Source organism: Pagrus major, chromosome 23 (genome assembly GCF_040436345.1).
Source record: "Pagrus major chromosome 23, Pma_NU_1.0".
NCBI classification, from domain to species: domain Eukaryota; kingdom Metazoa; phylum Chordata; class Actinopteri; order Spariformes; family Sparidae; genus Pagrus; species Pagrus major.
In genome coordinates, this window is record NC_133237.1 from 19734783 (window position 1) to 19750121 (window position 15339).

At 42.0% G+C, this 15339-nt stretch overlaps 2 protein-coding genes across 2 annotated transcripts; one reads left to right on the plus strand and one right to left on the minus strand.

Annotated features, from left to right (window-relative positions):
• Nucleotides 1-927: 927 nt before the first annotated feature.
• phb (prohibitin) lies at nt 928-4869 on the minus strand. The gene is made up of 7 exons (XM_073493913.1): nt 4775-4869; nt 4138-4231; nt 3156-3317; nt 2775-2917; nt 2205-2321; nt 2016-2111; nt 928-1920 (listed from the first exon to the last, which is right to left on the minus strand). The coding sequence occupies exons 2-7, from the start codon at nt 4220-4222 to the stop codon at nt 1708-1710; spliced, it is 816 nt and encodes a 271-aa protein (XP_073350014.1). The 5' UTR covers nt 4223-4231; nt 4775-4869; the 3' UTR covers nt 928-1707.
• Nucleotides 4870-6088: 1219 nt separating this feature from the next.
• On the plus strand, nt 6089-13268 carry LOC141019101 (uncharacterized). The gene is made up of 6 exons (XM_073493908.1): nt 6089-6167; nt 7096-7279; nt 8278-8381; nt 8472-11198; nt 12386-12594; nt 12684-13268. Exons 2-6 carry the CDS (start codon nt 7096-7098, stop codon nt 12766-12768), a joined length of 3309 nt encoding a protein of 1102 aa, XP_073350009.1. The 5' UTR covers nt 6089-6167; the 3' UTR covers nt 12769-13268.
• The last annotated feature ends 2071 nt before the right edge of the window (nt 13269-15339 follow it).

Sequence of the window (15339 nt, forward strand, 5' to 3'; positions counted from 1 at the left end):
CTGGATCCTCCACAGCAGACAGGGCACGGTGCGCGTGCACGACGAGCTCAGAGCCTTGATTGATGAAATAATAATGATACCCCGGGGGCCGTTTACTGCTCTCACAGGGAAAATCAGGCAGGAGTAATGAATTTATACTATTTTTACCATCGATTAGTACTCGTTAATTCTGTGGCATTTATCCTATTTAACCATTAATTATTATTCTCTAATACTGTGGAGTTTATCCTATTTTACCATCAATTATTACTCTTTAATATTATGCAATGTATCCTATTTTTACCATTAATTTAAAGGGGCACTGTGTAGTTTTTGGAGAAGAAATTCAAACTCAGAATTTTAATATGCACAATGTTCATGAGGTAGTGATACAAAACTCAGAAATATTGATCTTTTCAAAACTGAATAAACAAGCTGTTGTCAGAGGGAAATAACGTCCCCAGAACACTGTTCAAAGCTAGAAAGGTGGCAGGGTCCGCCAAATAGAAACAAAGTAAAACAGTATGAAGTTGTGTTGTCCTATAAGGTCAGTTTGTTTATTCAGTCATGAAAAGGAAGAGCTCGTTCATATAGTTTTAGGCATAAACAATTCCCAAAACTTCCCCAAAAACTACATACTGCACCTTTAAACTATGACATGATTACATCTGTAATATATCAGAAATTGTTAACTATTGCTAAATGGAAGTTTCAATTCTCCCCAAATAGCCATGCCATTTATTTTTATTTCTTTACCAATGGCGATAAACTGTTTTATCCATTTTGAACCATTATACTGAATGGAAAAACAGTTCTGCTGCTTTTCTGCAGTATTTTCTCAAAAATCAATTATGATGCTCCCTCCTGTGGTGACTGCTGATTATCACACAATAGAAAATACTGTATATTCACTTCTAAGGTCTTAAACAAGAAGCCTGACCACCAGGAGGTAGAAAGACAATTTTATTAAGTTGAGCCATTTCTGAATCATGGGGTTTTTACGTTTTCTCCACACAAGCTACACACACAGCGACGACTGTAAAGAATGAAGGCTCATCCTCTAGTATCCAACAAGCACATTCCAGTTGTTTGGGTTTGCGTTTATTATTCATGAAGAAATAATTTACTAGAAGCAGAAATATTCCAGACAATTAATCCCTCTGGCAGATGAGAACACACAGAGAAGTTAAGTCATATGAATAAATCATCTCTAGTCAGTGAATCCAAAGGAGAGGCTTTCATTACAGATTTGAATATAAGCAGTTACACAATTTGATGAGACTTTCCAGCACAACATTGACAGAGTAACAGTACTTATCATCCAAGATTTAGTATCTTTTAAAAAGGAGTCACAAATGATTTTCCTTTGACATAAAATCACTCTGTTGCTTTTCACACATGCAGTGCTCTGAATCACAATGTAGCAAAGACTAATCTTTAGAGAATTTACTGCATTGTCACTTATTTTCAAAATAAAGTACTAGATATAGGTTACCCTCCACTTCCTCACACATGGGTGGACTTAAATGTGTCCATCGCAGACCTCTCACTTTATCTCCCACCACGCTGCTATCAGCAGAGCCCAGTCCAGAGTTGGTTAGAGAAAGAGTGGGAGGAATGTGTGTGAAGTTGGGAGTCCTTTATTGAATCCTCCAACCACCCTTTCCACGGCCCATGTAATGGCTGGTGACAGCGAGAGTGGGGTAGACGTGAGGCGAGATGTTATCATCACTGGGGCAACTGGAGCAATGTGCCCTGTCCTGAGGGCAGGTAAGTGACGTTGCGGGAGCGGGAGAGCTGGAAAGCGATGTCCTCAGCTGCCTCTAGCTTACGTAGTTCTACCAGACCATCACCAGCCTCCATCAGGGAGTTGGCAATAAGCAAGGCAGCCTGGGAATCTCCCTCTGCTGAGATGATGGCTGCCTGTTTCTGTTGCTCTGCCTTAAAGGATAAAAGAAGATTTGGTGAGCTGCTTCCACCTTTGCCAAATGGAGACAACATATGTGATACAAGGATGATCTGTGTGTTAAAAATACCTTTTCTACAACGAAACGGGCCCTCTCAGCCTCCTGCTGAGCCACCTGCTTCATCTCAACAGCCTCTGTGAATTCTTTGCCAAAGGTCAAGTGTGTCTGCAAGAACACAATACAATTAAGTCTCCAAGTTTAAATCCAACTGAAAAGATAAAGTGGGCATTGCTACAAAATTTGCCAGCAGCTTCATACCAGTGAAACGTCATCCAAGATGAGGCCGAAGGTGTTGGCTCGTTCTGTAAGGTCTTCGCTAACCTGCCGAGAGACTAATTCTCTCTGGGTAATGAGCTCACCAGCATCAAAGCGAGCCTGTGGAAAAAGACACACACAGTTTTGTCTATCAGCTCACTCGTAACAAAGACTTTCATCCACTTATTTGTTATTTGAATAGTTTCAAAACTAAAATAGAGTTACTTGATAATTGATAACAGGTGCTACAGATTTGTGGCCTTTGCTGCAGAACTTTTAATCTCTGTAGCACCAGTGACGATGCAAAAAAGTTAACATACAGCCCAGCTATTTACTTAATATATTTCTTTATTTACATGTTTTGCAGGTGGATATTTGCAAACAAAGAAGAAAACCATGTGTTTACATAAAAAAAAGTTTTAATAAAAGTCCTTGTGACATCTGGCTTTGACTTAGAACTTCATAGAAAATACCAAAATATATATTGTGTTTTCATTCAGTCTGAAAATACTGAGATATGAATGTTGGTTGCCCAGCCCTAATTTGTAATAACTCTTGTAGGCTGATACTCACCACTACAGACTTTAAAACTTCTGTGGTGATGGATGGCAGCACTCTCTCATCATAGTCCTCACCAATACTGGTGAAGATGCGTGGCAGCTGGCCGGTCACCGGCCGGAAGAGGATACGCAATGTGATGTTTACATTCTGCAGATCTGTGTGACGAAATGATCAAATTGTAACTCATACTGTACGCAAAAACTTATAAACGCAATGTTAACATAGATCGCATCGTCAGAAAATAAAATGTTAACCATGCCAGCTTATGTTTCTACTTATAAAAATAGCATTTCCAAGAGGCTTGCGATCAAACCCACTCAGTTTTAAGCGAGAGAGTGTGTTTGAACAAAAGTGAGAACATCATTACAGCAGATGAGTAGATGGTTGATGTACCTTTGCTGCCTGTGATGACAGGCACGTTACGTGGACGGGAGCGGCAATCAAAGATGATAGGTTTCTGCACCCAGGGAATGAGGAAGTGAGTCCCTTCACCAACAACGTCATCTTGCACTCCTCTGAACCGGTCAAATATCACAGCCCGGTGCCCTGCATCAACTGTAGCATAGAGGATAGTTAGTCTCACCTACCAAAAGGTTTGTGTATACAGCATGCAGGTTTGTATAGTTTACATTTAGTTGTGGCCATTTTATGTCATCCAAGGCAGCTATCCATAACATAAACAAAGATAAAACCCTGATTGGTTAAAATCACATGAATTACACTGCTGAAGTGCTACAGGATCCTACACTCCTGTTATCTGGCTTATTACAGTAATGTTTATAGAAGCATGATCCTCAATTTGACAACACACATTTTAGCAGTAAGAAACACACCACATATCCAAATAATACAAGCAAACAGACACACTGCAAATCATACACAACAACTAAAACACACCACATATATAAATAATACAAGCAAACAGACACTGCAAATCATACACGACAACTAAGTTACGACACAATGGAAGTTTCCAGAGACGCAGAAAACATGCTAGATGAATGAACTATGATGAACATGCCAATAATTAGCACACAAGCTTAAATTAACATATCTGGCTCCATTGCAAACATCACTGGCAGTGAGTATTTGTCAGTTTTTCATAAGAGACTGCTGCTTCTTTGTTACTGTGTTGGAGTGTTTAAAAATTTGCAGTGCATTTTTCTATTGTGAAAATCTTTATCTGTGTTTTACTTGCAGATTTTTTTCTTAATGCTGCCTCTTTGTTGTCAAATGGTTAGAGGTCCTGCAGTGTTCAAGGACATATGGATCACTTGTCAGGAAGGTAAAAACTAGGTGATTCGTACTCGTTAAGGTAACCACCACTATCCTTTAAAGTTAAGTGTTGCTCGATATCCGACTGACCAGCACCCACCATTGAAAAGCGCAGAGTTCACAACACCTCCACCGATGGCGAGAGCCACCCCCAGCTTCCCGATAGACTCGAACAGCTTGGCCATGACAGCAATCTGTTGGCAGTGAATATAAGACAAGATGAATTAGTACACATAACCAACATTATCCATACGCAGTGTAACCCGTTTGAGTGTCAATGGAGGCACCTGAAAAAGCCAGACTAAGTCCTTCTATCCAGTAATAGCTGGCTCTGGCCTTGGCTGAGACATGCCAAGGCTGTGGGTGGTAGCTACTTAGCTCATTCGTTAGCATTAGCTTATCAGCTAACTAAGAGAGCTGGCAAGCCAAGCAGACTTAACGAGCACTGTAGCTTAAAGCTAACGACATGTAAATAACATATACATCAATACAAATACATTACAAAAGGACAATAAAGCGTGTTTCAGCCAAGTCCAACTGGCACGCCGGGTGGTAGTACGCATGTCATTTGTCGCTGATGGACATGTTCGCCTTACTCAACACTGTGAAATCATGTCATTTATCGATAACTAATGAAAAACGTGTCCAGTTTGCGGTGCAATTATTGCTACAACCACGTTTCGCTACACAAATAAGTATTTTCAATGTCATAAAACACGCTGCATGTGATAACTCACCTCAGTTTTGCTCAGATGTCTATGACCTCCACCGGACACGACGTACAACACATGAAACACCTGCACCACAGCGCATGCGCGCCGCACGTAGCAGCGTGGCCTCTGATTGGACAAAGGACGGACTTCTTCTTCCACGGCTTGTTTCGAAGTGTTCGCATTCAGTGTAATGACGCATTACTGCCACTGGTTTTAGCGCCTGACTGGACCTGACATGATTGAAGGATTAATTAATTGCTTGTTTGGATTATTATTAGATCAATACACTATAAACAATAAGGCCATTTTTTTAATCACAAAAACAGGATTCTGAAGTTTAATATTATGTTCTGTCACATGTTCACAATGTTATGATATAAAATACAATGCTGTCCGTACACGTCTGTCTAACATCTATGAGATATTGGAGTCTTCACAATTAAAAATGCAGTGGCAGCTGGTGAGGACAGGAGGGAAACCAACCCACCATGTTATGTTATTTTACACTAAATAGCTAGAAATATTATTTTATAAAAGATACTAAGGTTTGGTAATATTTTATCTCAACCAATTACTATTGTATCCCTCTTGACTCTCAAAAATAGAAGAGGAGCATCTCTTCCTCTATGGACCAGCCTTCCCAAATGTAGAAATAGAAAATTAGATAATTGTTTGATTTTATGTTGCTGAATTGGTCCTTACCATATCACACACATTCTGCATTTATCAGGTCAAGATGGGTCATATCAGCTATTCTCAATGGGTTAGCATATGGCTGGGTCAGCAGATCTTTACTTGTGAGTTGCAAAAATACTCTAATACAAGTAAAAGTCCTGCATTCAAAATTCTACTCAAGTAAAAGTACATAACTACTTTAAGTATCAGAAGTAAATGACCTCGTTCTACAGAAAAATAGGACTAATACATTATTAGATGTGACATATATGAGATTGTTAATAGTGATTGATGGAAAAGCTAAACAATGTTGTATTAAGTGCATTAAAAAAATATTATTGCATTATTTTACTTTTTAAAAGGAAGTGTATCTGTGATGGAAATGTCAAAAACTCAAAGGCATCTGATACTTAAGAAAGAGCCCAAAGAAGACACCACTGCTGTTTTAAAGGGGTCAGAGAGGCTAAATAAAAACAAAAGAAGAAATGTGGCTAAATATTTAACAAGGCATTGTATTGTTTTTATATCATGTTTATTTTATTTATGTTAAATCCTATTCTGAAAAATAGCTGTCAGCTTCTGAGTCATTTGTTGTATCTACAGTAAGTCCGCACTTTATCGCCCCCTGCCGCCGACACGACACATGACAGCAGCTCGCAACCTAGTTTCACTTTTCTTCCATGGCTTGAGAAGTGTGACGGTCGTTGTAAGATAGCGAGAAACGCCGTGAAACCTTTGTAAGGTCAGTAAACATGACGAATCTCACAGATATCCGACACATTTGGTGACAGATAGAAACAGCGCCGGGCGCAAACAGCAGATCCTTCGATGGTGCGTCAGGCTGGTTGTCAGTTTAGATTTTTTTTTCGGACTTGACTCTTTCACTTCCTTGAAACTCAGCTCTGCAATGTGGCTCTCCCTCTCGCTGCTGCATGTAATTCTTCACATCCTGTCGCAATAAACACTCAATATTTTGCGTATTCTTTGCAGGATGGCTGCAAAATTAGACCAGAAGTGTTTTTAATCTAATATGATTGATATAAAATTTAAGCCTGCAAGTATATATATTGTGTGTGCGTGTGCGTATGTGTGTAAAAAGCAACATGTAGTTAACAAAGAAATGCTGATCCCAGAGCAGTTTATCAGGCAGATTAGTTACCAACGTTAGCAGCAAACTGTGCAGTAGCTGGGAAGTAGGAAGAACAGGAAGAAGGGGCGTTAACTTCAACATCTGTCACAATCTGCACATTTTATTCACCCCTCTCACATTTATGCTTGCATTGTATGAGGGGATTTGAAATAAAAGAACCAGTTTAAGAGGAATGTTTTGAGAAGCTTTAATAAATTTGAAATTGGCAATTATTTTGTCAGAATTTCAACAAAAATAGTACCAGAAATGGAAAGTTTTTGATTCATGTTGGTGTAGTGTCCTAGTAACCCCCAATAGAGGGTGTTATATTATCAAATATGCCTCCTTTCCCTTTCACAAGGGTGGGGTCTTTGAATGGCTGCCTGATCATTTTACATCAACATCTTCATGAATAGATGTTGTCTCTTAGCTTTTTCTCATCATCCTGTCCACATTCAGGCGCGCCGTTTGTGCAGAATCATGACATTTTTGTGTTGTCGTCTCGCACTTCACACAGCTGTGATTGTGTTTCTCCCAGCAGATGGCAGAGCCGGGCCGGACTGTGAGGGTGAGCGGTCTGCCCACAGACACTGAGGATAGCAGGCTGAAAGATAAGCTATTTATTCACTTCCTGAGAGACAGGAATGGAGGAGGCGAAATAGACTCTGTCACTATTGTCAAGGCAACGCCCGTGTATGCCCTCATCACCTTTGAGGACAGTAGAGGTCAGTGGGGTCAGGATGTGTGCATGTGAAGTAGATAGATAGATAGATAGATAGATGGATAGATAGATAGATACTTTATTGATCCTTTACAGATAATTACTTTGTTACTTCAGCTACATTTGTAGTCAAGACAACCACGCAAGACGTCCAACACTGAAATATGACACATCTATAAAACAGCTATAAAATATAGGTAAACATATAATAATAATAATAATGTCCAATGTCCAAAAGTGCTGCCTGTATTATCTGAAACTGTTGAACTGAAATTATATATAAAAAATAAAGAAGTATATAGAACACATATACACATGGATACCTAAAAAGTACATGTATGCATAGCATACTACATAACATGTTACATCTATTACAGAAACATGTAGCAGTGAAAATAGTATTGATTATATTATCATATTCACTAAAACCACTAATTAAGTATTAGTTTAAAACATTTAAAAATGAACTAAAGTTATCATCAGAATGTGAAGAAATAACAGTTCTGATCTTATATCAAAGACACCTATGTAAAGTGTTAGCATGCTAACAAGCTAACCCCAGGGCCGAAAACCTCTTTCTCACAGTGCTCCAAAGCTCCTGTGCTAGCAATGTAAACACAAACACTAGCTAACTCAGCTAGCTGCACAGCTAACTTAGCTAATGAGCTAACAGTAGCTACAGTCATAGATGGATATACAATACAGTTAGCAGCAGTTACTCTGGTGATATGCTGGCCCTATTTGTTGCAAGTATGAATTCAGCAGGCGGTCACTTCTCACACACTGCACCTTTAACTACAAATGCTCCATTCATTTTTTACTCTATAGACTCCAAACATTATAAGTAAGTGTAAGTATCGGACTCTGTCGGCTGCCACCAGTGATTTACACTGAGCTGGAAGGTTGGCATGCACTTCAGCGGAGTAGCCAATGGTAAAAGAGCTTAGTCAGGATGCTTCACAGACTGAGATTGATTTCCCTCTGGTGACCCCCCTCACACAGTGGCACAGAGAGTTATTCGACAGAGACGGCACATTCTGGAAGTGGATGAGAAGAAGTGTAAAGTCACTGTAACTGAGCACAGTGAAAGCCTGGACCCAGACAAGGTACATTTATCTAGAATGTTAGGAAGTATATCAACAAATGCTGAATGTGCAGTAAAATCCATGAATGTTTCTCTTTTTCCGTCATCGTAGGTCATCCCAAGGTTATCAGCAACAGTCGACTACAGCCAGCTTCCTGGGGGAGTGATGGCATTGACAAGCCTTCATAAGAGCCACCCTGATGTCCAGATAAACTACGATGCCACTGTGGATTTGTACACATTGTATGGCGCCTATTCCAAAGTCCAAGCTGCCTTGGCTCAGCTGTTTGGTCCACAACCAGCAGAAAACAAAGACTCAGGTCAACCTGACACCAGTGGCCCAAGGTCTGTTCAGGTAGCACAGAAGCCTCATACTCAGGAGGCAGAAGATAAGAGCAGGGAGGCTAATAAGCGAGGAGAACAAAGAGAGGAAGTTCACTCTGATGAGTACAACTCAGACTCACATAGAGACCTGACACCTGGTGGTTATGGCTGGGAAGATACTGGTCAGATAGAGGCTGCAGCTCTGCAGCATCCTACAACATCAGAGGAGGAGTTCTTCATAATGGTGGACGCAGACATGTTCCAGTATGTGCAGAAACACTGTCGAAAGGATTACCAGCAAATCCTTAGTCAGCATGGTGTTGATGTGGTGGATATGACCAATCAGGGGTTGACAAGTCTGTTTCTGCAGGTCGCGACAGGAGTGGGGGACAATAGTCGATGTCAGGAGACCCTAAAGTTGGCAAAACAGGCAATGAGTAGTTTTTTCCAAGAGAACGAGATCAAAATCCGTCGAGCCCAGCTTCCTAAGATTATCCTGTCCCCAAGGGGGGGACTGCAAAGGGCGAAAGACACCTTAAGTGTCAGACTTCCCAAGCTTCTTCTGAATGAAGATGACCGAAATATTTACATTATTGGCAGCAGCAGTGATGTGTCTGAGGCCAAGCAGTTTCTCTTGCTGGACCAAAGTGAAGTGAGGGGAAAGAAAGAGGATGTAGCCAGTCTTCTTAGGTATCCTTCCTATGATTCAGGTTCATTAACTCGTGCAGATGAGCAGAGAGTCCCCCTCACCACAGCCCCCACTGTAGATCCAGTGGATGATAGGATAGATAGGCTGGTGAGGTCAGAGGAGGATGAGAGGAGAGCTGAAGGGGCCAGAAGGTATAAGCTAGCTGCTCGGTTTAAGGTTACAGGGCTGGCTGCGTTGGGCAGTCGGCCAACTGACTTCAGCGTACGAGGAGGGCTCTTGTCTCCCAGTAGGCAAGCGCGCCTTGGGCCAGTGTTAGGGCATGATGTACTGTCAGAAACAGCACAGATTAGTGGTGAGAAAGTCTCCAGAGCGGTATCCCAAAACACTGGAGGGGACATCTTGTTCAGGGGTGGAGATGATTTGTTTTCATCTCATCTGATGCATAAAAACTCCTTGAACTCACATTTAACTGATGCTCGACCCAAGAGTTTAACGTCCCCCCTTAGCACAAATCAGTCCAGTTCATCAGGAAGTAGTCCACTTCCACCTGCTGGATCTGGATCTCCCTTGAAGCGAGCCAGCAGTTTCTCAGGAACTCCTCAGCAGAGGGTGCAAGTTACGGGTCAGAAGAGTCAAGACGACTCCAGCAGGTCAACAAACAGACCAAGGGCCAGGTCCTCTAGCAACAGTATCAGGGAAACAGGGAAGGACAAGCGTGAAGTCCATAATGCAGAGATTACTGTTCCCTATGTGATGTGGCAGCACATAAAAGAGGCCTACAGCACCCGAGTGGACGACCTGACTTCTGATGTCCAGGTGAAAGAGAGACGCTCAGAGGTTAGTAGTGATCTGACTGTCACCTTACGAGGGGCAGAATCATCCAAAGTGAGTTCATGTCGACTAGGTTTACAGAGGCTGGTTGATTCGGTTTCAGCAGACTTCTCCACAATGCAACTGCACTTGTTAGAGCTCGGTATCACTGACGAAGCAGATGAAACCTTACAGGCCTGTTGTGCGGATGTACGTAGCCGCTTCAAGAAAGTTACCATCGTGATCGTAAAGGATAGTTTATTTCTTCTTGGTCCAAAACAGTTGTGTTCTCAGGTACGCGCTGCACTGCGGGAGGTATTTTCAGGAGATTTAGCCCAAATACCAGATCAGCAGGACTTCTCTTCCTCTGCTTCCTCCAGTTTGAATCCATCCACATTTTTACAAACGAATGAGGACACAAGCCCGCACAGTAATCCTCAGGGGATCCCAGCGAGCCAAACAAGCAAAGCTGATTGGACTGGTAGTAGTCAGGAAAGGGGAACACAAAGTAGAAGTGACCTCCAAGAGTCAGAGCATGTGAATGGAACTATTAGCAAGCCAGCGGTGAGGAAAGAACCGGTCATTAAGGAGAAAGTAAGAATCGTAAGCACAGTGGAGATGGATGGACAGAGGACTGAGATCAACCACTCTAAAACAGGAAATGATAACAGTGCGAGACATGTAGATGGAGTTATGGCAACAACAACCCGTACTGATAAAGACATGGCCCTTCATACGAAAGAGAAAAGGGATAGATCACAGCAAAGACAAACCGAGATCCAGGACACCCCGGAGGAATCCAGGCCAGGTCTCAGAGCCCCAGCGGCCATCTGTGTGTGTGGAGATAGTGAGAAGTTGATGACCAAAACTAAGTGTGGAGCTACCTTGTGCTCAAAGTGCCTGGACACTGTACATGACCACTGCAAAGTTTGCCATGAGACACCACGAGGCATCCAGGGCAAAATAAGCTCCTCTAGAATCCACATCAGCGTGCCGGGTCACAAGAAAGACTCTGCTATCAAGATCACTTACTGCATTCCTGATGGTATCCAAGAGGTAAGAGGCTTATTTTAAACATATTCTCTGTGATAACTGAGGACAGGAGTGCATGTTAATCTTTCATCCGGGAGGAGAAGATAAATGATATACGGAGCAACGGCCACTTAGTTGATGTCTTTTTACTGGTTACTGTACAACAGTCCTAGTCAATCATCAACATGTTGATCTTCTAATGTTTTACTTGGTATCACTTCCCAGAAAATTGTATTATTCTGTGTAAGACGTTTGTTACACATTTTTCGTGTTGTAGTTGCCTCCTACACAATGTCAGCAAGCATTTAGATGAATGTAACACCCTCCTGCACGGCAGATTATGATTTACTGCGAAGTACCAGAAAATACACAGTGACATCATAGTGTTGTGTAGGAAGGCTATGCTCTTCACAAGGTTCTTGATCTACCCCAGCAGGCTGCGCATGTTTGTTTACTGTCAGATACCATCAAAATGAAATGTGCTAAGGGATCACGTAGAGCTTTAAAGGGGCAGTTCACCCCAAAAATAAAAAACACACGGTTCCTCTTACCTGCAGTGCTATTTATCCGTCTAGATAGTTTCAGTGTCTGGCTTCTTGTGACTATAATGGGACTAGATGGCACTTTGTGGTGTTCGAAGTACCAAAAAAATACATTTGAAAAACTCACCCGCAGTATCTCTTTCCAGAAATGATGACAGTCATGGACAAGAGTCGAGCTAACTAAGCTAACTAATATTACAGTTAAGCCAAGGAGGACCCTTTAACGATGTGTCTTAAATGACTCGTTACTGAGAAAAGTAATAATATTACTGAATTACTGAATAATGCGTAACAACCCAACAGTGTCCATGAATAGATGCACACCTCCTTCAGCACGATGGTACTGTTAGTGGGTGTAGATTGGTCTGTGGATTATCTTGCGTAACCATGATGGTCATGGTCATGATTTCAACAAAGAGACATTGCTGTTTATTTGGCATTTTGAGCACCACAAGCCATCTAGTTCCATTATATTCGAGAGAAGGCAGACCTCTCTATGGCTGATATCTCCAAAACTCTGCAACTCACACCAAAACAATCTAGATGGATCACTGCAGGTAAGAGGAGAAATATGTATTTTTGTTTTCTTTGGGCAGAACAGTCCATTTAATAGCAAGATTTAGCTTTTAGCTTCCGAGACTTTGTTTACCTCGCTTTCTGTCTTCCCAGGTGGGTCACCCCTCTCCAGGAAAACCATTTCAAGGAGGAACGTTTGAATCCTACTTTCCTGACTGCGACAAGACAAGGAAGCTGCTGCCCAGGCTGGAGAAAGCCTTCAGGCAGGGACTCACCTTCACAGTGATGGAAAAAGAGACAGGGGGCAGGGTCACCTGGGACTGCATCCCACACAAGACCACCCTGCATGGAGGCAAACCGGGGTGAGTGAGGTCTAACGGAGCTGGAGAACTGAAGGCCACACCAGTTCATGTATCTGAGATGAACTGTCTTCTTTTTTTGTCCCTCTCAGGAACGGTTACCCAGACTCCACGTACCTGTCTCGCTTGTCAGATGTCTTGACCTCACACGGGATCGAGGAGCCAAAGGAAATCTGAGGAGTTCATCTGTAGTTTTATATTTTTTGTGGTCAGAGCCATTTGCACTATATTTGTATCATGATAAGTGACAGGGTGTATTGCTGTGTTTGAGCAAGTTCGTGATGTCTGGTGATGTATATATATTTCTTTCAGAGTTATAGCTGTCATTGCAGCTGGATTTTTAAATTTTATAACCTGCCTCACTGTTGCTTTGTGTAGGATAGATTCAAAGTGTGTAATCGACAAATGTGACCAACCAACATTTTCATGAATTATTTCAAAAAGCATTCCTGAACATTTTCTCATAGTTTCAGCTTTGTTTTGTAAAAAAAAAAAAAAGTGTACTATTTTGTACTGTATGTATAGTGCTGCATTGAAATACATTTTGTTTGGTCGTGTGCAGTTTAAAGGATCATCTAATTTAGGGAAAAATGGATGATATTTTTGGGGTGTTAAATTAATGACTTTATAAAAATCAGTATCAAGAAATCACAGAAATAAAAAAGCACATCTCCTGACGTTTTGTTATGCTTTTTTTTATTAGTCCTGGAAAACATGTAAGGCATATGGTAACATTACACACTGAAGCGTTACAAGCTCTAGAGGCCATGTGGATACCATGGCACCACGCAGTAAACCCAGAGTCAAGCACAGAAGCAGCATCAATTCAAAGGGTTTAAAAAACAAAGTCTAGACGAGAAGAGTGTTTGCAACCAGGAAAAGAAAACCCAAAACCAAACAACACAAGGCAGGACGAGAACTAGCTTAGAAATCAACCTGTTGGGTATGCCTTGTAGAAAATTGCCAGTGGTGGCTGAACTCTAACAGGAGGTGTGTAGTGGGATGGATGTGAAGTGAGTTTCGGAAGCATTCCCAGAGATAGGTTAAGGTGTTTCGTGAATGTACCAGCTGTGCCCGTGCTGAGGGTGAGGACAGGGAGGCAGGAGGCACTGGGGGCAGTGGATTGGCTTCAGTTGGCACGACTGGAAGGGCTTTCTCCTCTCTCACACCACGCCACTACATGACTACTAAACTACCATGGAAAGAGAAGGTGAGCTGTACATAAACACATGCCTTATTTTCTGGTCGACTACACATGCATCCTAAGTGCTGTACACGACAAGCCCAGTCAGGTTGTACTTCCGTAGCATCTCTGTAATGTTTCTGTGATGTTGCCGCATCGCAATACCGTAAAAAATAAATGCAAGGGAAAGAATAGCTGCAGGCAGATGTGGTTGTTTGGGTTCTCGGTGTGGATGAGTGAACACAGCGGCTCAGACAGAGCCTCTCCTTTAGACTCGGAATACTAAAGCTTACACCAAACATGGATGTGTGAAGGAAAGTTGGTGTGACAGTTTGTGCAGTGAACTCAGTGAAACACAGTGAATTGAATGATGTGTGTGTGTGTGTTAGTAGATGCAAAATTAAGTGGTTTCTTACATGAAGAAAACTGCTGTTTGGAATGACCTGAGAAACCATAGAAAACAGAAAGAAATTCACCTGAAAGCTAAACGGTGGGAGTCTGTGAGGGACTTCAGCTACACAAGACGAGACAGACAGAAGAGTAGCTATCGGAAATACTACACTCATTGTCTTAGTGCATTTCTCAGACCTAAAACTACGAGTGTTAATTAGTCATATCAAATCTGAAACTGCAAATGTTCAGAATTTTTTTTTTTTGTGGATTTTTACTTTGAAACACTGTTTTTCTCCCGTGCATCTCTGAGTTGCTAGGTACTCTTGCATAAGTGTCTGGAATGACTGGGAAACCACTTCAAGATGACACACACTGCAGCTTTACCATGATGGAAGTGCTCTCAGGCAGCAGGCCACCCGCCCAACTGATTGAGTTCATCTCAAAGGCATCTTAGCTCAAAAGGAGCGAGGGGAAAATGTTGAAAAGAAAGAAAAAGATCATAATCTGTTTTCCACATGCCGATGCATGCATGCAATTTCAAATTCCAGATGTCAAAGTAATGTTTTATTTGCCACGAATGTGTATGGAGAGAGTAGGGGGTGATATGGAGAGGCGTTTTTGGCTGGCTGCTGCTGCTGCTGCTGCTGGACTGCGACTGTTGCACCGGCCAAGAGGCTCTGCGGATGCAGCACAGGAAAAGAGGAACGTCTTTAATAATCCTTGAGCGAACTGAGATCAGTTGTAAAGCGGAAATGTTGTGTCTGGGGCAGGCCAGGGCTGAGCTATGATCAGCCAATAAGCTGGGGTTTTGTGCAGCTGTGTTACACTATTGGCATCCCTGCACAGCTGTGTGAAAACATCTGCTCCCTCACTTGCTATACAAGCTGTTTGGAAACAAACTGAAAGAAACAGAAAACTATACAGAGGGATACCATGGAGCTTTGGATTTTTGAAGGATTATCTGTGAATCTATGTGTCTTTTGGTGCTGTGTCCAGTTCCTTTTCACTGTGATACTCATATTATGGTTGTAAACACTTAGGAGGAATCAACCTGTGGCGGTCGACGTGATGTGAGAGCTGGTAAAACACAGTGAAAAGGATTTAAATGCAGAGGGAACCGCCTCAGATTGAGGTAAACTGTGTGCAAGGAGAGAGGCACAGTGCAGGCCTAC

Bases quoted from the DNA above. Each gene is read 5' to 3' on its own strand.
- phb (XM_073493913.1), bottom strand. From the start codon at position 4,222: ATGGCCAAGCTGTTCGAGTCTATCGGGAAGCTGGGGGTGGCTCTCGCC. The intron at 2,322-2,774 runs GTGAGTATCAGC...CTTTTTCCACAG, and splicing joins AAGTTTTAAAGTCTGTAGTG to GCTCGCTTTGATGCTGGTGA. The intron at 1,921-2,015 runs GTATTTTTAACA...TTATCCTTTAAG, and splicing joins CCCGTTTCGTTGTAGAAAAG to GCAGAGCAACAGAAACAGGC.
- LOC141019101 (XM_073493908.1), top strand. From the start codon at position 7,096: ATGGCAGAGCCGGGCCGGACTGTGAGGGTGAGCGGTCTGCCCACAGAC. The intron at 11,199-12,385 runs GTAAGAGGCTTA...CTGTCTTCCCAG, and splicing joins TTCCTGATGGTATCCAAGAG to GTGGGTCACCCCTCTCCAGG. The intron at 12,595-12,683 runs GTGAGTGAGGTC...TGTCCCTCTCAG, and splicing joins CTGCATGGAGGCAAACCGGG to GAACGGTTACCCAGACTCCA.